The sequence below is a fragment of the Xenopus laevis genome, chromosome 3S (genome assembly GCF_017654675.1).
Source record: "Xenopus laevis strain J_2021 chromosome 3S, Xenopus_laevis_v10.1, whole genome shotgun sequence".
Lineage (NCBI taxonomy): Eukaryota > Metazoa > Chordata > Amphibia > Anura > Pipidae > Xenopus > Xenopus laevis.
Window position 1 is genome coordinate 55,158,201 of NC_054376.1, and position 24,057 is coordinate 55,182,257.

At 36.7% G+C, this 24,057-nt stretch overlaps 1 protein-coding gene across 3 annotated transcripts in view; it reads left to right on the plus strand.

The window, feature by feature from the left end:
* Nucleotides 1-24,057, plus strand: part of chrna7.S (cholinergic receptor, nicotinic alpha 7 S homeolog) — a 71,269-nt gene that overhangs the window by 30,363 nt on the left and 16,849 nt on the right. For 2 of the 3 annotated variants that reach the window (XM_018255486.2, XM_041588321.1), the window contains 4 exons: nucleotides 12,302-12,346; nucleotides 16,091-16,200; nucleotides 20,836-20,915; nucleotides 23,390-23,557. In XM_018255486.2, the coding sequence (XP_018110975.1) occupies nucleotides 12,302-12,346; nucleotides 16,091-16,200; nucleotides 20,836-20,915; nucleotides 23,390-23,557 (403 nt within the window). The remainder of the gene's footprint in view (nucleotides 1-12,301; nucleotides 12,347-16,090; nucleotides 16,201-20,835; nucleotides 20,916-23,389; nucleotides 23,558-24,057) is intronic. The other variant, XM_018255485.2, reaches the window with a different exon arrangement.

Consider the following 24,057-nt stretch of genomic DNA (forward strand, 5'->3'; position numbering starts at 1 on the left):
GTTGTGCACCCAGGCCCATCCTCTAAAGAATCATGCAGCAGTGAGCTTCCAGTGTACACCAGAGAAATATCCCCCTTGCCTGCCACCCACAATAACACTTATCATGGCTCTGGTGGGCCCCAAGGGGGTGCACCCTCTGTAGTGATGCCCCTGTATCTTTGTCTGAATTTTGTGGTCACAACCTCATTGCACCCCTTCCTAATGGTTTAATATTGTTTTGTGGTGACCTCAATTTCCCTTTTTGGTACAGCCAAATCCTTACCTCATCTTTTAGGTGATTGGAAAAAGTGAACACAAAAGTCAGCATATCAAAATCAGGAGAAGAAAACAATAATGGGCATGCTTCATCACATTTGTGCAGTGTTCACATAAAACAATGACAGATGAAGAACATCAATTATTTTATTCCAGCACCATTATAGGCATTTTATATAGACTGTCTGGTTTTCTTTATTATACTGGTACACTGAACGTCTCCTGCCTGCACTCTGAATGACTCCTTCTCCCATATATTCTGATATACAAACTCCATTTTTCTTTTATAAAGAAACCAGAGTAGCTCATTGACATTTTCATATTCACAGTTATCTCCCAGCAGCTCACAAAGTAAATTGTGTTTCCATAACCACATGAACATCATTATTTGTCAAGCAGCTGTTAGACTGAAGACTAATCCTAAATCAAATTTATTGTAACTGAAAATATTACATATTTATTTCTGCATGTTTTGTGTTTATAGCAATTTGTCTTTTCATTTTAATTATTAAGTGGCAAGTACAGACTGTAATTCATTACTGTCACTGTGCATTTCAAGCTATACAAAATAAAATAAATATCCTTTTATTTTATTTCCTTTTGTGTCTCTCAATTCTAGGGGACAAAGCCTACTGTATATAAGGGTGGTCTAACCCCCAGGACAGCTGCTTCTGAAAGATATTCTAACCTCAGACAAAAAAAAATCAAAGCTATGATTAAGCACTTGCATTATTAAATAGGTTTATGTCTCAAGTTCCCTATTATAGCACTTCTCTTTTCTTTCCTCATCCATCCTTCCCAATATATCAGGAAGTATCGGGGTGTAGGTACAAAATTTAAATGCAGATACTGTATTATATTTTGGGGAGCACAGTGCAAAAATGTTTATCTTCTATATTGTAGGGTCTCTTAGTAGTATAATGGTTACTCACCACATCAAAGAAGTGGCCCAGGCTCTATGATTAAGTGTTTGGAACACGAAACGCGTCAGGCTGTTTTGACACAATAAACTTTTTCACTTTTTGAACATCTGCCTGGTGGAAGTTTTTGCCCTTGAGTGCCTGCTTCCATTCGAGAGCACGGACACATTGCCAACCATGCTGAAGCATCCATTTTAGAGCACCCACACTTGTGAGTGCATTCATATCTTATGCTTATGTAGGGGACTGATAAATGTAATCCATCCCCTAAAATTTGGCCACTTCCTGGGTCAAAGCATGACCCATAATTATCCCAGGTTGAGTCACTAGGTTGCTGTGTTCTACAATATATATATGCTGAGCATACATGAGCTCAGCATCCACTTTGTTAAGCTCCTTAATGGCAGGAAAAGATGAATCTAAACAAGGTCAGGTCTAGTAAATGGTAGGCTAGCTCACTTTCATAGATCACTCAAGGTGTGATAGATAGCCATGCTGTTTAGCCGAGCAGCTGAGACTCCATTGAGGAGTGTGACTATGATTATGATCCTGGGTACTAATTGTCCAAAAGTAGGGACAAAGCATTATGGTTTGCTCCATTTAGGGAAAAAGCTGAAAGTTAGTTATACCTTCATAGACGCTGTTTATGCTATTGTTCCTATGGGGACTTCTACTGACCAATGAAACTTGTGAGTATATGCATATCCACTGCTGTTCATGTTCCTCTTTATCTCTGATTGATAACCTATATGAATTATCTTGTCTGTTCTATGCTTATCTGTTCAAATCTCTGGCGCCCAACTGTTATAGTTATACTACAACTAGCTTCCTCACTGTTGCTATGGCTTACTCCCTATGAAGTACATTTTTCAAATTCCATGCTTCCATGCTGTAGACTACATTGGGCTATCATGAGGCACTTCCAGTAGAAAATCAACAAATTATAATAGAAGTGGTTAGACAACCAAAGACAAGCTTTGATCATGGCTGCTCACTTATTGCAAGACTAAAAGGACTGTGCAACTATACAGTATTTACTGTAACTACTCTTTAAAAAAAAGTCAGCTCTAATTTGCTGGAGAACTAGTGCTGTGCCTGGGAACAAAAGTTCTGTTATTTTAAAAGTACATACAGTAGTATAAATAGGAGTTCTTTGGCATCTGTAAGCATCTATGTCAAAAGCAGTGTTCATTTTCTTTCTATGCTTACATGTTTATTTATGGATGACTTTACTGTTGAATGATCTTTGCCACTTCAGGAAATGGAAAAGAAAACATTTATAAATCAAGATGGTGAGGGTTATGTTGGGCTGTTATTCCAAACATGGCTAAACACCTCTCTGTTTTGTGTTCTTATTTAGAACAATCTGTCTGCAATGAAGCACAAGCTAAATATTTTGTACTTCAGGCTTCATCTCAGTAAGTGTTTGTAGCATCAAGGTTAAAAATGAGAGAAAAAAGATGTTAGATGCATGTATTTAATTAATATTGCATGTAGTATTCACTGTTATATGTATAAAATCAACCTTAGTGTGTGAGGAGTAATAGGGCAGAAAATATTTTCTATCAATCATTCATCTAATATTGCGCCAGAATGTGTTCATTGGATTTGACGGACTGACCTACTGTAGGAATACATATCTCAGTTCAGACCAGAATAATCATTGTATAACTATGTACATTGCTTCCAATGTATTCCAGGTTTATGGATCACAAGTACGCTGATCAAAAAAGTCAGTGGGAAAAAACTCTCTAGTCATTCCGTGATCATTAGATTAAATAAAGAAGAAACCAGGAACCATATTTATTCTACCTTGGCTATAGATAGACTGCCAAATTGCAATGACATGATACATCAAAGTTTTAAAGAAATTGTTGAAATTAAAATTGGTGTTCTGTTTTTAACCATGGAAAATATTCTTTTATCATTTTATGCAGAACACTTTCTCCCCATTACTAGGGGGTTCCTCTAAGGTTGGTTGTCTAGATAAAATAATCACTCTGCTCTTTCATAAATAAAGTCCTTGCCATTGCTTGACTTACTGTCAAGAGGGGTAAAGGAGCTCTATTACGAAAATGCAGGGTTTTTAAAAATAGCTCTTAGTACAAAGCTGATCCAGGGATTGGCCCAGTTGCCATCATGTTAGGAAGGAATTTTTGTAGAGGCTTCATTTGGGGTTGGGATTAAGATTAAGTGGTGGCAAAAAGTACTTAGTTCACTCTTATAATTAACCAGTTTATTACCAATAGCTGGAGAAAACAAGGCAACTGCGCAACTAAGGTAACTGCATACTGAATCGTTTAAAAGTTTCCTTAGGAAATCACTTGCAGGGGAGTTGACTTACTAACAGCTTCTTTTAGATTAATCCAAAACTTTGCGGTAGAGCAGCTTTCTTTTATCCATAGTTCTAATTCATCAAACAGACTTCAAAAACACAATTTATTTTATCGGTTTCATTTGTAATGGAACCCAAAAATCAATAGCCATCATTTCAGACCTGAGGGTGATTACATAGCATATCAAGCTGGCAAGGCATTTCTGAAAGCGTATCCATGTTACATTGTGCACAGGAATGGATATTTCAATAAAAAATGCAATTACTTCCACAATACAGATACTGAATGGTCTGCCTAAGAATGAATGAGGTTTAAATGTCACGTTATCCTACATTCTTGTTCATTTGTACACTTGGCTTGAAGGAACATCATTTTAGTACAAAGGAAATATTCTTGTATGTCTAATGCACTACATATATACTGTAACAGTGATTGGAAATCAGACTTTAACATGATTTGATTAAAAAAGATCTGAATTTAGAATTAGTTGGAATGGCTTGATAAGTTTATATAACAGGGGACTGCATGGGCATATTGGTTTCGGTGGTAAGGTAAAGGACAAGGGAGGTGTAGATTACGAAGATAATAATGTTAATGTATGCTTTGTTTCTTATATATTCATTGTTAGCATGCAATGTTAGCATGCACCCTAGGCCCTTTCTGCCTTTTATGTCTACCCATACCCTGAGAAAAGTTTAGTAAGGTAATGAGACTGGGACTACTGACTACAGAAGTTAGCACATTACAGGAGATCCAAGTGGATTTATTAGGTGTTATAAATAATTTGAAATCCATTTTATTAGATGACTCAGGCTCATTTTCCAATGGCACATGGACAATTGCAAGAACAAGGAGAACCAATGCTTCAATGCTCAGGGAACACTGTGCTTAATGCTTGCCCTTGCTGATGCAATGGCATCAACATCATTATACCCATGGGTGAGCAGTGAATACTCGTCTAGACACAACATATATTGGAGGCTATTGCTATGAAATGAAAAGTTGAAAGCCCCACTGACAGATTGCATGTTTGTCCGTCCCTCTGGCTGTTGGTACAATAGGTCCTCCTTCTGTTCCTATGTGTTGTTGACTCTCTTGTTTGATTTCTTCCTGTCCAGACCTCTTACCCAGACTATAAGCCAGTTAACCCCATAGGGGCAAATTTACTTACCTCTGAAGTTGCGCCAGCTTTGGCTTCGCCGCACTTCGCCACACTTCGCCAGGCGTAGATTCGCCAGGGCTGCGCAAATTCACGAAGATCCGAAGTTGTGCACAAGTTACCGATCGTTTGCGAAATTACGCTAGCGATGTTATGATCAGCGGTTCGAAGTTACGCTAGCGATGCCTAATCTGCATACGGCGCCAAGTTAAAGTACAATGGACGTATCTGTAGCAGCAAATACATTACACTACACAAGCCTGGTAACCCTTCATAAAATAAAATAGAGTTGTTATTTTGCCCTATACATGTGCCCACTGTATAGTTTAGGTGCCATATGTTAAGAAATGAAGGGCGGAAGGAGGGTACCCCCAAAACAATTTACAATCTTTTTTAGCCTATCGCCCTTAAAAAAGTAAAAGATGCCAGCGTTATTTGGGACTTAGAAAATTTTGTAACTTTTTTTGAAGCAAGTCCTATCTACTCTATTGCACTTCGCCTGGTCTGAGGTGGCAAAGTAAAGTCTGGCACAAGAAGTAACATTCACAAAAATCTGCAACTCAGTGAATTAGTGTAGTTACGTCCCTTCGCCAAAGTGCAACTTTGCCTGGCTTAAGGGTGTGAAGTAGCGCTAGAGTAGGTCCACTTCGCTAGCAAATTTACGCCAGCACCTGTTAGTAAATCGGCGAAGTGGCAAAATGATGTCACACTGACGAATTTTCGCTAGCGTTAGCCACTTCGCCCTGTAGTAAATTTGTCCCTTAGACTTGGACTTTTATTAATCAGTACCTACCTTGTCTTGTCTAACTGTTCCATTAAAGCATTTAACCAGTTTTCCATTTTCCTTGAGTGTTTCTGTTTCTTCCTTCGTCTACACATCAAAATTATTGACCAGTGATGCTAACAGCTACACCCTAAATATTACGTCTCTGTAGACTGCATAAACAATGGCCCATCTTGGTGGGGATAAATAGATGGCTATGTTAACCCTTTTATAAAGAATACATGATCTAAGGCAAATAGTCTTCCTTCAAGTTTTCGTGATAGTGAAATATGTCTATTGCTATTGTAGCTATCAGCTGTGAGCAGTGATATAACTGTCATCTTATTCAATTTATTCTTTAGCATGGATTGAAGCCACTAAGTACTGAGTATTCAAGCCGCAAACACTAATGATAGACAATAGTAAAGCACCAGATACAGTGCATACATGCTGGCAGCCTGCTTTGTGTTAATTATGAATTTAAGTACCTCTCTCTGGTTTCATCATAAATCTCCCGCAGGAAATACACATTTAGCTTTAATTAGGTAGACTCAAGTAGTAGGCAAAAAAAGCATATAACAGAATTTATAACAAGCATAGGATCACAAAACTTGTTCTCAGTTAGGAAGCTGCATAATTAAAGATCAGAATAACTTTTCACATCTTGCCTTCTGTAGATAATTGCATAAAAATATGAATCTTCCATTCCCTTTGCTAGATTGCTTTGTAAATTAGTTAGAGTTTTATAACTGTGCCCTTTCATTTAATAGGCAACTTTTTCAACTCACAATAAAATGTAGTCACCGTGCAGTTTCTACTTTAACTCTTTAACTCCTTTTGCCTTCGCAGCCTTCTGCTGTGTTGTCATAATACAGATTGTCGCTGTTTATGTGAACATATTGTTTAGTTATTTGACTTTATAAATATTGTATCACTTGTTAAATAACCTATGGAATGAAGAGCTTTATATACTGAACCAATGACTGTATTAGTTAAATGTATTTTCTGTTATCTTAAGTTCTTCCTTAGCAACTATTCATTATGTCCCATGTGTAGTGTTCTATGTTTTGGGTAGCCGAGGATGAGTAGAGTATAACAGTGCTTTATTAGCAGAGACTCATGCAGCCATTACACAACAGTTTACTTTTAATTTTAAGCTGTCAGGAAGTATGCACATTATAAGTCTGGGCACAGTGACATCTACAGGCCATTTGTATAAACAGACCATATTCCCCCTATAATAGGAAAGCATTTGGGCAAATGTAATAAACAACAACAATGCATCTTAAAGCAATAATATACATTATTCACATCATATAGTCCTGAGTCCATACAAATAGTTTTCTGATTCTCTCAGTACGCCTTATAGGTTCACTTTCTTCAGGCCTATTGCAGTTGACATCAGGAGTATGAAAATGTCCTTCATCAAATGGAGCTTCTCCAAAGTCATATCTAACAGGAGCAATATGACTTGCATTCCATATGCGTCCATCAGACAGTTCATATGTGTATGGTCCTCGCCGGCATCTTACTTCAAGTGGTGTAGTAAATTTAGATTGTCCTTGTTTCAGTATTCCTGGTTTCTTAATTCTGACTAAAGATCCAGGTTGAAAGCGTACTTCTCTTGCACCACGTTTTCTGTCAGTATAAGCCTTGCATTTGGCTTGTTGATGTTTCACAACGTCAGCAGTAGATGATTTTGTATGCACAGTATTTTGTGGAAGTTTGATGTAACTTAGTGCGCATCTGTCTGCCATGTAATAATTCAGCTGGAGATGATTGGGTTGTTGCATGGCACGTTGCTCTGTAGTTATGTAGGAACTCTGTTGTAAATACTTTCCAAGATTTCCCAGAAAGATTTGCTGTCTTGTAGTGCTTCTTTCAGACTTCTGTTGAATCGCTCGATTTCTCCATTTGCTTGTGGGTAATACACCGAAGATTTCCTATGCACAATATTCCTCTCTCTCAGAAAGAATTCAAACTCATATGAGACAAACTGTGGTCCGTTATCTGATATTAACTCCTTTGGATTACCTTCTCTGTTGAAGGCTGTAGACAGAAATGTTATTACTGTAGCTGATGTTATATGAGAAACAAATGCAATTTTAGGCCATTTACCGTATATACTCGAGTATAAGCCGTCCCGAGTATAAGCCGAGGTACCTAATTTTACCTCCAAAAACTGGGAAAGCTTATTGACTCGAGTATAAGCCGAGGGTGAGAAATACAGCAGCTTCTGGTAAGTTTCAATCAAAAAATTGAGGGTTTCTGCTCCCATTGGAGGTGCCGGCGTCTCGTTTTTGGATGCCGGCGACCATTCTTGGACGCCGTCGAATATTCTTGGAGACTATTCTTGGACGCCGGCGACTATTCTTGGATGCCGGCCACTATTCTTAGACGCCAGCGACTGTTTTTGTGCTTGACCCGAGTATAAGTTCAGGTAGAGTTTTTCAGCATATTTTGGGGGCTGAGAAACTCGGCTTATACTCGAGTATATACGGTACTGTAATAGTCTATCAAAGTTATAGCAAATCTACAGTCTATAGGAGCATCTGTAAAAGGACCCACAATAACAATAGCAAGTTTTTCCCATGCTGAATCAGGAAATGGTACTGGTTTTACATCTGGTCTCAACTTAACTTTGTGTACAAGGTTCTTTGCACAGCCCAGTGAAGTGTTGCTTTGTGGTGAAATTTTAGACACTGGCTGTGTGGCAGGCACTGGTGCTGTAGTAATGAGACCATCAACTAATTGTAGGTTTAACGCAGCAAAGAGATCCCTTCCAAATATAGCAGTACCTTTATTCACAATGTAAAAGTCACATTTTGCAGTATTTGATTCAAATTGTACAGTCACTGACAAGCAACCAAGCACAGGGATTGGATCCTTTAAGTAACTGACCAGTTTCAGGGCAGGTGCAACAAGCGGATCTTTTGCAAAGTATTTCAAGAGTATTTCAAAAGTATTTTCAATGAGGGGGAGGAGGAAGCACCATGAAAACTAATTAGTTAAATTAAATAGCTATTGCACTTTAATTTTAAAGGATAAATAAGTCTTTTATTTTAAAATCTCCTATATACACACACACACACACACACACACTCTAAGATATATTTAGTGTGACTTCACCAAATTTTGCATTCATTTTCCAGGCATATTTTCTCAACACATCTCATATGTTTACAAAAAATCCGAAGTATGCTAATGTGAGAAACCATGCCAAACTTTCTCCTGGTGTAAATTCTCTATGACAACTCATCGGTATTGGATTTTAATTTTTGAACATAATACACCAAAACTTATAAACCTCTTTTAATAAGTTGTTGTTGTTGTCATGCCGAATTAAAATTTTTGGTGATAATACGCAAAATTTCCTTTTTAACAAGTATGCCCATGGTATGTCACGGTATGTTTTGGGATTGCCATCTGTGTGATTTTAAATAACCAACTCCATTTTTTCATGTTATTTTTCTGCATAAGCAAGTTTCACTTTGTTATGGCAGAACTAACTATAGCTCATGTGAACAGAAGCACTGCACCAAGAGGCTAGTTGAAGAACTTGCCTCAGGTGGCAGCGCCAAGCAGAATAGCAGGGGTGGCAAAGATTTCTAGCGTGATGTACCCCCCCAATCCCCTCTGGCACAGAAAAAGTTAAGCGTTGAGAGACGATGGGGGAGCAGCATTGCAGGGGCTGCCTCAGACGGCTCTTGCATAAGAAATGGGGCTGCATGTGAACAAAGTTTTAGCTGATTGAAATCAGCAAAAATATATGTAAGAAAACTCCTTCATTCCCAAACCTTTATATATATGGGAAGAAAGCTAACTGTTCAAAAATCGTGATCCGTGGGACAAAAGCGATTTAATTAAAACTTATTTGTCATAGAACGTCCCTGCCATTAACTGATATGACTTAAGATGGCATGTCGTGATATCACATGGTATAAATCTAACTGAGAGTTTTGAATTTACTTCTCAGAGGTGACAGACAGGCTAATCTGGTTTTGAACGTACCATGAAAATTTTATTTTTTCATGCACTCAGATTCAAACTTCTAATTTAATTCTACCATGCGATCATTATTTCTTACTATGTTAATTTGTTTGAAATATTTTTTCAGAATGATTAAGTGTTTTATTATTACAATTCTAACAATTTGAATATGGCTATTATTTAATATGCAAAAACAATTTGCAAAAATTTGCAAAAATAATGAGCAGTTCATCAGAAATATACATTTCAGCTACAGTAAGTGATCTCTGATTTTGAATAGCAGGATTAGAGAAATGAAGCTGATTCTATACAGAGAAAATGCTTTTTTATATATTCATTTTTGGAAAACTGTACATAGTTACCTCTTTTTCATGAACATTGAATGATTTGCATTAAAGGAGAACTAAACTATCTCATATGCATAGGGTCCCTTCACTGACCTCATCATCCCCAACTACATCAGACTCCTCAGTAGTGCTGTAACTATAAATAGAATAGGGGGCTTAGGTCACGGGTCTGCTTCCTCTATAGCTTTAAAGAAAACCCCACTCACAAGGGGGAGACAGAGGAGGTTGGGCACACGAGAGGGAGGAAAGAAGGGCAGGCAGCCGAGAGGGAGGATGGGTGGGTGGCAAACTGCTGAGAAGATGGGAGGGTGGCTGAGTTGTGACCATAAGTTGGGGCCACAGGCTTCATTTACTGACTAGCAAAGCCTGGTACTGACCTCCTAACTTGCCTAATACAAGCAGGGTGCAGTCTCCCACCTGGTCTGGTACCTACAGTCTGAATAAATCCCTTGCTTTGGTTCATTGTATTATTTTGTGAGATGTCTACTTCTTACAGCAAAGTAAACCAGTTAAACAAATGTTCAGTGCAAAAATGTGATCTTTACAATAAAATGTCCACTATCCTGTTAGTGAATTGCAGTTTTCTGAATCATCCCCTCTATCCACAACTCAGCCACCCTCCATTCTTCTCAGCCGCCTGCTGCCCACTAATCCCCCCTCTTTGCTGCCTAGCCACCCACCCTCTATCTGTGCAGTAGAACTACAAGAAAGTGCACAACAGATAAAAACTATATAGCATAGTAAGTTAATACAAATTGTGTATATACTAAATGACTAATAAAATCCACTTAAAGTGACTTGTGCGCTTATCGTGTGTAATCTCTCCTTTAACGCACACCCAGTAAGTCAGCTTCTCACCAGATTTAGACCAGTACTAAGCCGAATGAAAAATAATAAAGGTGCATTTGTTCCTGCTTTCCATATTTGGATTTCCATACCTCACATCTACTAAAAAGTAATTTAAACATTAATTAAACCCAATTAGATTATTTTGCCTCTAATACAGGTTAATTATATCTTAGTTGAGAGGATCAAGTACAGGGTACTGTTTTATAATTAAAGAAACATTTGAATTATTTGATTAAAATGGAGTCTATGGGAGATGGCCCATTATGCCATGCATGTATTTTAATGTTGGATGATATAAAGACACAAACTCTTAAATGATCCGGTGTGCAGTCCTCCGACTTCCTCTTATCTATGGGAGAGGGCCTTCCCATAACGGTGGGGGTTGAGCTGCTTTGGTGGGGGTTTGCCCTTGTTGCCTGGTGTAAACGATGAACCAATGTAACTAGCTCTGTGAGGCTGCAGATGGGCTAGAAGAGAAGCAGCAGATAGAGGCAATATGTGATATGAGGCAACGTGGCAAATTCACTAAGCAGCGAAAATGCGCTAGCGACGCCTTTGCCACACTTCGCCTGGGTGCCGCTAATTCACTAAAATCCGAAGTTGCACTCAGGGAGGCGAAAGGTAGCGAATTTGCGCATGCGTTAATTCGTCAAGCAAAGTGAAGTTACGCTAGCGATGCCTAATTTGCATACGGCGTCAAGTTAAAGTTGAATGGACGTATATGTAGCAGCAAATACATTACACTACGCAAGCCTGGGAAACCTTCATAAAATAAAATAGAGTTGTTATTTTGCCCTACACATGTGCCCACTGTATAGTTTAGGTGCCATATGTTAGGAAATGTAGGGGGGAAGGAGGGTACCCCCAAAAAAAATTACGATCTTTTTCAGCATATCACCCTTAAAAAAGGAAAAGACGCCAGCGTTTTTTGGGACCAACTTTTTTTGAAGCAATCCCTATCTACTCTATTGCACTTCACCTGGTCTGAGGTGGCGAAGGCAAGTCTGGCGCAAGATGTAACGTTCAGTAAAATGCGCAAGTTAGTTAATTAGCGTAGTTACGTCCCATTCACCATAGCGCAACTTCACCTGGCGTAAGGGTGCGAAGTAGCGCTAGAGTAGGTCTACTTCGCTAGTGAATTTACGTCAGCGCCCGTTAGTGAATTGGCGAAGTTACGAAATGACGTCACGCTGGCGAATTTGCACCAGCGTTAGTCACTTCGCCCTTTAGTGAATCTGCCCCAACATGTGAACTGTTCTATAAGCACTCTCTCTCTCTCTTTACTGGTCAATTTTCCCACTGGCGTTGGACTTGGAAATGTAAATAGAGCCATTAGCATTTCCCTAGTGGCAAAGCAGTGCTGCTGATCAATAAATATCAGATCAGCATCTGTTTTGCATTTTAAGTGAGGTTTAATTAAGTAAACAAGATGGCACTATATGGTGCTGAAGTAACCATAATGCAATGCTATACATATTATAGCAGACAGAACCATGTTGTTTCAGAAATCTTACAAAGAGACATCATCAACTCTGAAGTGTGCCATTTAAGCATACGAGAACAGTGTGTGCCTTAAAAAAAAGACAAAGTAGTGAGGAAATATGGGTGTAGAAATAAGAAAACAATCTATTGAAATTGATGCGTGTCATGCTACCCACTGATTATCTTTTTTTTTGTTATAGGATGAAAAAAATCAAGTACTAACAACAAACATATGGCTACAAATGGTAGGATTTTCAATTACTTACACTATAGCATGCCTATTTGTCGTTTTCTTTCAGATATGTGCATACAGTATGTACAAATTACAGTGTACTGCAATATTCTAAAAGTAAAATAAAAAAGATATATATATTAATTAAAATTAATCAAAATATGAAAAAACTGAAAGCACACATGGATATATTTTACTTAAAAATCACTTTAATAAAATAATAAAAGTCCAACAATGAAAAAACTTCTAATCATTTGAGCAACCAAATGATAGTTGCCGACCTTCTCCCAGAAGAGAGTATGGTCCCTGAAAAGTTTTGTTGCATGTAGTGTCCAAATGAATGATTTGTGTAAGACAAAATAATACACGAGACAGGGCCCTGAGATATGCAAGTAATTGCACATGGGGACCTTATGTTTTCTAATCAAAATACCCATTGACCTCTGCATAAATGAGGGGTTGGTCCCTGGAGGAGATTTGGTTACACTGCATAAAGAATCCCCAAACAAATGGACAACGCTTATTTCTGTATAAGATCCTGTACATATGAGACATGGATACCTTGTAAAATATATTCTTAACCTAGTAACTCTGAGATCTAATGAATGTACTATTCATTTCTTATTGGTTTACAATTATATAGTGGGTCGTCTGTCACTCTCTGACCCTTACATATTATCAGCTCACATGTTCTGTTACTTCTTCCATAGCTTTAATGTATAACAGAGTGTAATGTATGACAATTTATGTTACCAACAAACATATATATATATATATATATATATATATATATATATATATATATATATATATATATGTAGAAATAATTCCTTTGGGTGATGTAAATAGACTTTTATCCCGAAAAAATTTCACTTTAACTTTTCCATCAATGCTTTTAAAAAGCCCCAACAAGAACTTGAGGATCTATAACATATTCCTGCAAGTCTAATCATAATTAACAAACAGAGGCTTTAAAACTGACAGCGGTATTGATTGTTGACAGAAACGCTGCTGAGCTAGTTATTGCAACTACATATATCAAAATGTCCAATCTCACTTGAGTACATTTCAATCAAACTTAGCTTCCTCAGTATGCTTGAAACACTAGTACTTATCGGGTATTTATGTTCACCAGCATTTTAAGCAGTTCATAATAATTTTATAGCAAATAGTAGACTTGCATTTAGCATTAAAAGTAGGGGAGATTGTGGATGCACACCTAAGGCCAATTTCAAAAAGTTTAAAGCCCTGTCTAAATGATTCAAGTAAATATGCAAGTGCATGTAATTTTGAAACAGGGTTTTTTTGTTACAAAGTTATGATCATAATATTGATAAGCCACCATACCACGTCAAGGTAAAACCCCACATGGTGGTCCCTAACTTATTTATCTTTAGTCATAGTAAAAAAGGTACATTACCTCTCTCTGTAGTAACAATTCTTTATGTAAACATCTCCAGTGCTTTGGTTTCAAACTCTGTGCTAAACCCTCCCCCGCCAACTGCTAAGCGGCTTTTAAGAGGGAGAGACTGCCTTAACCAACTACCATTTTAGAAAAGTAGAAGTCAGGTGTTGTAATTAAAAACAAAGTAGAGTGACATGTGCAGTTGCACAATAGTGTGTATACATGTGTAAGTGAAATGTGAAGGTGTGTATGGTAGTGATAAGGGAAAGTGTATGTGTATTTGGGAGTATGTATGAAAGTAAGCATAGAATGAAAGGGTGTAAAAGAGAAATAAATGAATGACACAATAGGTGTGTGTGTACATAGAGAAGTGTCTAATGGGACGTTGGTTTTTTCACGGCTAGATCCTCCCATGCCGCTAGCATCTATGGCTTTTAAGGGAGACAGATTGCACAAACCAAGGCACCACAAGTGAGGGGGACCACCAAAAGTAAAAAGGGGCGGGTATGAGGGTGCAATAACCACATGAGCTTAGCCAAAGCTCCTGGCAAATACAAAACTAGGGGAGATTGTGGATGCACACCTAAGGCCAATTTCAAAAAGTTTAAAGCCCTGTCTAAATGATTCAAGTAAATATGCAAGTGCATGTAATTTTGAAACAGGGTTTTTTTGTTACAAAGTTATGATCATAATATTGATAAGCCACCATACCACGTCAAGGTAAAACCCCACATGGTGGTCCCTAACTTATTTATCTTTAGTCATAGTAAAAAAGGTACATTACCTCTCTGAGTAGTAACAATTCTTTATGTAAACATCTCCAGTGCTTTGGTTTCAAACTCTGTGCTAAACCCCCCCCCGCCAACTGCTAAGCGGCTTTTAAGAGGGAGAGACTGCCTTAACCAACGCCCATTTTAGCATTAAAAGGGCAATGTAGCACCATTTAAATTAAATCCTAAATTATTTTCTAAATATATAAATAGTGAAAAATGAAAAAAAAAAATAGGTGGGATCTTTGGTATCAGAGGGAGGTAAATTGTTTGATGAGAGCTGTGAAAAAGCATTGATTTTAAACTGTTTTTGTCTCACACATCTAAGAAAGAATTGTTCCTGTTAAATAGCCTCATGTAATAATGGCTGGTCGACTCAGGAGAAACTTTCAAAGAGACAAGAGCATGTGTCAATAAAGAAAGGTCCAGGCCTGATGGTATTCATCTCAGGATACTAAAAAATAATGCTTTATTTGTTGCAAGTGCCTTTTCTCCAGAGAAAATAGCCTCCGTCTTTCCTCACAGTTTAATTTTTCCATTCCTATTAACAAATTAGTTGCATGTCTCTGCACTCTTTCCATTACACAAACATCGTTTTAAAGGACTGAAACCCAGAATTGAATGGCACTTGATCATTAAATCATTAGCTAAACAACATTACTCATAAAAAGTTATATTAAGACATGACCACCATCAAAATACACATTACATCTACCAATGAGAGAGTGGGAAAAAAACATTAACAGCAATTACGAAATGCACCCAATAGTATATGGAGTAAACTCTGTATTTGCTTTTACAGTTTTTTCTTTTTTTTTTCCTCTCAATGGTTGATGTATAATGTTGTTTAGCCTATGATAGAGTAATAGACAGACATGAAACGCATAAGGTGGGCCTTTGTTCACAACCTTTTGTACTTTTATGCTTCTTGGCCTGTAAGTTGAGTTATTTTGAGTGCAAGCCATATGGTACAACAGTATTCTATGTAACATCCAATGGATTGACATTAGGGTAGAGAATTAAAGTGACCTGTTCCTAAGACCTTACAAACTAAAGGAAATATCTGTCTCTCATTATTTATCACATAACATTCTATTATATTCGATTCATTTTCTGTTCAAAGTATGCTCAAATTCTATGCCCCTTTCTTTTTCTTTTTAACTTCCCAATACAGAAAGAAGATAAAATAAATCATCACAGTCATAAAAAAATTTTTTTAATTCTTAATAATCTAAAAAATGTACCCAGCCATAATAGAACATTTCCTAACAAAGGAAACCATTTATATGGTGCTGAGCAATCAGAGTTATTGTACAGTTCTGCTAAACAATCAGCTGCTTCCAGTTCTGTGCAGCATATAATCTTATACTCAGACATCCTTTATTTTGGTCCATTTATGAGCTTTTTCCTACAGCTAGATTCTGGCCTGTGACTCAGATAGCAGTAGATCCCATATAGTATTCTCACATAAGATAAGGCCTCTGCTATTAACTCATTTCCTCCTGTCAGAAAAAAGAAACTTCTTATATAGTATAACTACAAAAAGTGCTTTTAATCCAATTTTATATCATATCTTTCTCAGCAATGGATAGATTACTATTTGCAGTGGAACATGTCTGAATACCCTGGGGTAAAAAATGTTCGTTTTCCAGATGGACAGATTTGGAAGCCTGATATTCTTCTCTATAACAGGTATGTCAATTAATTTTCGCAAAGATCTTTAATTTGGAAGACATTGCAGTGGATTTATAATTCTATTCATGTAGAATGTTCAGGGCATGTTCAGGGCATGTATTTACAGTATTTGCAAATAGAAAATTTTCTATACTCTTTGCAAAGAAAGGAAAAGCATAGGCAGTTACAGCATACTATAGGGTTGTCTTTGTGGCCAGATGTATATGTCCATCCCTACTTTGTGTATAATTTGGGATGCTCAAGCAAGATCAAGAGGGATGCAAGACATAAGGAAGCCCTGTACTCAATCTCTATTTAATTAAAAAATGTATGTAGTGTATGTGTGCTAAGATGAGTAAACTTAGCCCAGCATAGAGACTGTATTTCTATCTATCGATCTATCTATCTGAGCTAAACCTGTGATTACCTGTAACGACCACGTTATCAGGAACCTTGTTCAGTGATAGTACCTGCAGACGCACAGGAGAATATTCACAGATGCCCTTTTGGGGCCCAAGGGCTTTCTGATGCGGAAGCCACCAAGAAGTATGTAACAAGTTCATAGGCGAGGTACCAGCAGGGATTAAGAGAAGACGTAGTCGAAGTCAGGCGAAGAGTACAAGGCAGGAGTCATAGTCAGGAATTGGGCAGAATTCAAAACCAGGAATTCAAATCACAATCAGATGCTTTGGCAGGAGCAGATAACTGAAACCAGCTTGGGCACTTCCAAAATGGCAGTTCTTTTTAAAGAAGATTTGGCGCCAATTTTCCAAATCCGGCACCTATCCGTGACGTCATGATGCTCAGCATCAAACGCCGGTGTGAGTGGAGCCGAAGACCCAGAAGTGCACGCCTGCGCACCAGCAGCCGAGGAGAGACGTGCCGGGAATTAAGGGATTTCGGCAATCTCCCAGCGTGTCTTACATTACCTTATTCCACACCAGTTTAAGGCTAAGGCCACACTAGGCGATAGCGCCGCGATTTGACTCGCGGCGACTTTTCGCCGCGACTTTTAAGCCGCAATCGCTGGGGAAAAGTCGCGGCGAAAAGTCGCCGCGAGTCAAATCGCGGCGCTATCGCCTAGTGTGGCCTTAGCCTTAGAGTTCTGCTTTCTAAAGAATGATATAAATTAACTTATAACATTTATTAAATCTCTGATTTAATATATTGCTTTGTGTAAATAGATTTATTTTGTCTCTCACCTTTTCTGGCAATGAATCAGGCATTGCGGTTTATTCAATTTAATTTAATAACAGACAGGAAACACAGGGTATCCTTGCACTTTTCTTTTACTTCCAAGTGGGCTCATCTCTATTACTCACTGGTGTGTTTCAGGCATTGTATTTATTGTGTGTTGCACTTGGCACATCTCTAAAGCATCACTAGGCTCCCCCTTCCCTCATTACTTGTCAAGTGCCTGTTGTATAAAGCTTTGTTAGTGTATTTGGAACTATAAATTCTTGAGAATTACAGCTTGGAAGCTGAAAACTGTTCATACTATAGTGATTACTTTGCTAAAGTTAAATGCATTTAAGTCTCAAAGGTCCCATTCTATTGAATATCTCTGTTCTTCTCTATATTTTTCTTGGCTGACCTTTAGAGTTATGTCACTAACTTTACTGGCAATCTATTGTAATTAGCATAATTTTAAAATGCTTTTATGGGTAGTCAGCTGTACTGTCTTGCATGTTTTGTAAATTATTAACCATATCTAGATTTCCCAAGGCAGCATCATCCTAAAAATGACCTCCTGTCTAAGGCGGTTTCAAATGTTCTTGTGTTAATGTTCCATTTGTATGAGATACAGAAGAATGTAGTACTCCATTGATTTTATTTGTGAGTTATATTATACATGATACAGTAAATACAGTTTCTTTTTACAGTAATGGAATTTTATAGCACAAATGCCTCTGAAATCTCTACAGAGAAATAGTGTAGTGGAAATATGTAGAAAAGCTTGAATAGCATTTTTCATGCAATTTCAAGGTAACTACCTTGAATCCACTCTATTTTTCTTTCTGGATTCTTTATGCCATGCTATTCTATACAGGATGTTAGCAACAATTTAAGGTCAGATGAATCGCTCCATTGAACTAAATAAATAGGTATAATAATTTAATTTACAGCTGTGAGAATTAATAATTCTTGTACATTTCAGAAAAGAGAGAAATTTATGCCTTGAAGATAATTAATCATGAATAGCATAGACTGGCATTTGATAAAAATGGAATAACAAATAATACGTAATGCATTTTTCTTTTGATGCCAGTGGGGTAAATATGCTACTTCATATCCCTAAACTGCAAGGGAGCCTGGGGAAAACATGAGCCTAATATTAATCTGAATCCCTCACTGCACCCTCCTATCTGCACCTGCACCACTCAATGCATGTGCATATGGGCTGAATGTTCATGTATTGTGATGTGAAGCGCAATTTTTGTGACAAAAGTCACATTATGCTATTGTCTGAATCCTAACATTTTCTAAAACCCATTTGGCTACTAATAAAATTTATATTCCCCACTCTTTAACACCTAAGTCTAATTCATATGGGTAGGGAAGAGGCCAAAAAAAAGTAAAGTATTCCTAACCCAACACAAAACCGCAACTACATTTATCTGTGGCGCACCTAATGTTGCACTACATGCCCCAAAGGCAGTTTCTAGGAGAACCAGTAGAGAAATGGAGGGACACTTATAACAGTTTCTAACAAACAGGGTTCTTGCAATAATGTAGCTGATTTAGCCATATAGCTATTGTGCTTGTTTGAAAAGACCCAGCAACCAAATCAAATAATGTCTTGCTTAGTATGGGCTCAGGCTTAGTATGGGCTAGATCTGATGCCATTTTTGTGACTTGTTATGTTTTCTGTTTGTATATGGCACAGGTAACTGACCTATTATCCATAATGCTAGGTACCTGTGGTTCTCCAGAAAACAGATCTTTCCATAATTTGGATCCTCATGCCCTTCATACTAGAAAATCACATAAACATTAAATAAACTGAATAGATAGGTCTTGCTTTCAATAAGGATTCATTATATCTTACTGGAGATCAAGTACAAGGCATTATTTTATCATTACAGAGAAAAAGTAAATCATTTTTAAAATTTTGGATTTTTACCATTATTTGCCCCACCATACCTTCAGTCTACTAAAAATATCTGTAGAAATAAGTCAAATCAACTGGACTTGCTGAGTTTTTTCTTAAAGACGTTTCATCAGTCGTCCAACTGGCTTTCTCAATTCACAATGACGTGTAACTAAGATCTTTCTGGAATAAATACCATGGAATGGTGCTCCAATCAGCATAATCTGTTTATCATAATCAGCAAGGATCTCATGAAGTTGTTCAAGTTGAAATGTTGATTGTATTAGTAAGATTGGAGCTTTGAGGTGTTCCCTTCCAGGGAAGGTTTAGTAGTAGCCATAGTTTCATTTAATATCATTATATTTTTATGTACTCACTTTGAACATGTATTTATAATAGAGCTATAACAGAGCTGTAGAACAGAAATATAAACACAAATAAATTGTGATACATGAGGTAACTAAGGCTCTGCTCATTAGAACTTACAATCTTGTAGATATCTCTTTTTTAAGTTGATGAACGTGTTTAAATTCAAAGTTTATTCTTCTTACAAATTGATATTAGCAAATAGTAATTCACTTTGGAATTTTGTTTAATTCTATACTACTTGAAGTAAAATATTGGTCAATATGAAGTCAAAATATGTCTACATATTGCACACGGATGCAGCCCTTGATTTCTTATGTTTTATAATATTATAAGAGTAATGATTTGTCATAATATGTGGCCAAGCAAAAATATAAAAAGAAACATTTCTACAATGGTTTCTATTATACTGTAGTTTGGCTACTAGATGCCTCATTTAAGTTTATGGATGAGATTAACTGAATTGGATACGGTACATTAATGAGGCACAGATAATAAATAAGGGAAAAATTATTCATTTGTTTTTATAGTGTAATTCATTTCTTTTATAGCTTAAAAAATTGAGGAAGAAATATACTGTATATATAGTATGTGTGTGGTTTATATAGATCTGTGCAGTGCAGTGTTATTTAAAATGCAATTGCAGATTTAATAAAGCTTAAGAGTAATACAAATAGGCCAACTGTATAGATCTCTCTGCAATGCATTACATGTTGAACCACAATAAAAAATTTTGGAAAGTGAATTTAATCTCTTTAACCCCTTTGCATGATTAATTAGATTTAATTAAATCAACAAGCGACCCTCCAGATGCTACTGAATAACACCTCCCAGCAACATTTTTTCAATAGAAAAATGTAATTCACCCATACCTGAATCTCAAAAACAATTTATAGAGTTTAAACAGAACAGTGGAATCTTTTTTATTTTTGAGAGCCAGAGGGACAATACAGACTGAGTGGTGTGATGGTGGTGCTAGGATAAGATGATGAGCAGGTACCTGGCAAGCAGTCTAACGTTTCGCACCGATACTACTTGACCCAGTGCTAGGCATACCCTTTTATCAGAATGCCATGCCATATTTTCAATTACTTGAGAATGGTTGACTGTCATTAAAATTAAATATGGGTATGCAGATGTAACAGAATTTTTTTTATAAACCAGCTATCGTTATTTATCTGTTTTCTGTTGTGTAGTGCAGATGATAGATTTGATGCCTCCTTTCATACTAATGTACTGGTGAACTCCAGTGGACACTGCCAATATCTGCCACCAGGTGAGATTTTAACAGACTTCTAACACATTACTGAGTATGAACTGAACAAGTCAAGTTACAATGAGTGATACGTTATTAAACAGATGATAACAGAAATATTTAGCAGGTTATACATAACTCTTGTTTATTGAATACTGTACATCCACAAATGTAGAGCAAAACTTTTGAAGAAAATAATACTAAAGCATGAAAATAAAACATATGCTCTTATTTTACTGTTAAACATTTTGCTGCAAGTTTTGATTGTTAATGCTTAGCAGCACTAAATGGTAGCCATTTTCTCAACCAAGTGAATTAGCTAAAGTATATTTCCAAATATGCATTACTCACAGGGTCAATCACAAAGGAGGACTTATATGGCCTTTCAGTGCTCTGATCTGCTACAGTCCTATTTTTCACTTTTTATCAGTTGGTTTCAGATAGTTCACCAGAAAACCTTTTTCTAATTACTTTCTATTTGTGACTGTTTTTATAATATTGAAGTGTAAATTAAAATTTTTCACCTTCTAAAGCAGCTCAGGAATCCGACTCTTTAACTGTTTTAAACTCATACATTTAGGGGCAGATTTATTAAGGGTCGAATTTCGAAGTTAAAAATACTTCGAAATTCGACCATCAAATTGAAATACTTCGACTTTTTAAATGTTGAAGTCTAAGTTTTTTATAGCAAATTTGGGTATCCTGCGGTCAAAGTAAAATTGTTCGATTCGAAGGAGTTCAGCGATCGATCAAATGATTTTAATTCGACTTCCAAAAACTTAGAAAAATGCTCTAGAAGGTCCCCATAGCCTAACATAGCACTTCGGCAGATTTAATTTGGCGAAGTATTGAAATAGAAGTTTTTTTTAAAGAGACAGTACTTCGATTATCGAATAGTCGAATATTGGAACGATTTTACTTCGAATCGAATTCGAAGTCGAAATCATAGTATCCTATTCGATGGTCGAAGTATCCAAAAAATTACTTTGAATATCACATTTTTTTACTTCGAAAATTCCCTCAAATTCACTTCGACCCTTGATAAATCTGCCCCTTAGTTGATACATTTGTTATCTTTGTCCCTGCTGAGCAGTTCATTAAAGGCAGCTGTTAGAATTGATCCAATAGTTGCTAATATTACATAGATGCTGCTGAGAAATGTATCAACTATATGTAGCAAATTGTAACTTATCAGTACTTGGATCACTGAGCTGCCAGACGGGAACATCAGAATCACCAGCAATAAACGTTAAAATTCAATTTTGGGAAAATGGTAAAAAATAAAAGCTGGAAAGCAATTAAAAAAAGGTTTTGTTTATGGTGAATAATCTGAGAATAACTGAACTGAAAAAAAGTGTTTGGAAGGCGAGCAACCTCTTAAATGTTTGTTTAGGTGCATTTTTGCCATGATACTCAGGATGATAACATGGTATTACAAACAGATGTAAAAATATTTTGGATAATATCAATATTGGTAGTGACAACTATATTTAGCGGATGATAGTAATCCAGTCATTTACCATTACCCACACATGTGGGTTTTATCTAATTGAATGCACTATGTATTAACTGAGAAATAATATAAATAATTAAATGCAGGTTTCAGTCATGTACTTTTCTTATAGATGCTACCAAACAGTGATATACTTTTAGCCTTGCTGTTCAAGTGCAGAACTATTTAGGGGCAGATTTATTAAGGTTAAATTGTAAATTCAAATTCATTTTCAAATATCCAAATTTTCTTTTGGTCAAAACTCACAAATTTGAATTTTAAATCACCAACTAGAATTTGAATGTGAGATTTATCACACCTCGTCCCTGGAAACAGTTCTAATTCAAATATTTGCCACCTAAAATTTAGTTTTAGCGTTAGAGTTCATGAACAAGTCAATGGCAGAATTCCCCTGAAACGTTTGAAGATGTTAATTGCCGTCCTGACATTCAAGTTTTTTTTTCAGAGGAAAACTCGATTCAAATTAGATTCGAATTTTTAGGTCATTTGATTCGATTGGATATTAGTCATTTGCATTGTTTTATAAATAACCTCCCATTCGAGTTATGAGTACATTTGAATTTATTAGAGTTACATTTTTTTACATAACTTCGAAATTCGAAGGAAGTTTCTCTTTTGTACAGGTATGGGATATGTTATCCAGAATTTTGGCGACTTGAGGTTTTCCAGATAATGGATCTTTCATCTTCATATTTAATTATTAGTTTGGATCAAGTACAAGCTACTGTTTTATTATTACACAGAAAAAAATGGAGTCTATGGAAGGAGGCCTTTTCATAATTCTGAGCTTTCTGGATAACGGGTTTCCGGATAACGGATCCCATACCGGTAGACTAAAAATGTTACAGTAGACTTTTTGCAAATCTTCGCGTACTTCCACAAATTTTTCAGCGAGGCAAAACAGGTGAGATTCGCTCATCACTACTGATAATATCCATTCAAAGGGTACTATATAAACATATTTTGTTTCTTAACAATTTAGGGATTTTCAAAAGTTCGTGTTACATAGATGTGCGATGGTTTCCTTTTGACATACAGAAATGTAACCTGAAGTTTGGCTCTTGGACCTATGGTGGATGGTCACTTGACCTGCAGATGCTAGAATCAGACATATCTGAATATATCGTAAATGGAGAGTGGGACCTTGTAGGTATGCACTAAACTGTTGGATATTTTCTGTTATGGGCAGAGAAACCTATGTGTTTTTTTTTGTAATTAGTCTGTACATTAAAATGTAACAAGACCAACTGATATCCAAGTTTGCATTATTGCAGTCCAGATACAGTTCATTGGGTAACCATGATACATTGCAGATATAAGTTTTACACTACTGTTCTAATCTATCCATTTATATAGAATTTTCCAGTGCTGTGCAGATATTATAATCTACATCAGTCCCTGCTGCTGACAATCTAAGGTCAATATGGCATTCACCTATATTATCAGGAGCCTGTTAGCCTGCCTGCATGTTTTTGGAGTGTGGAAGGGAACCAAAGTACCTGGAGATAAACCCAGGTGAACACTGCACTAGTGCTATAGCTGGAACTGAACCTAGGACTTCGGTGCTGTTTCTCATGATAAGCTGCCCAACAACTAACTTGCCTAACACTATAAATTTCATGGTAATAATGCCATTAGGTCAAACATAAG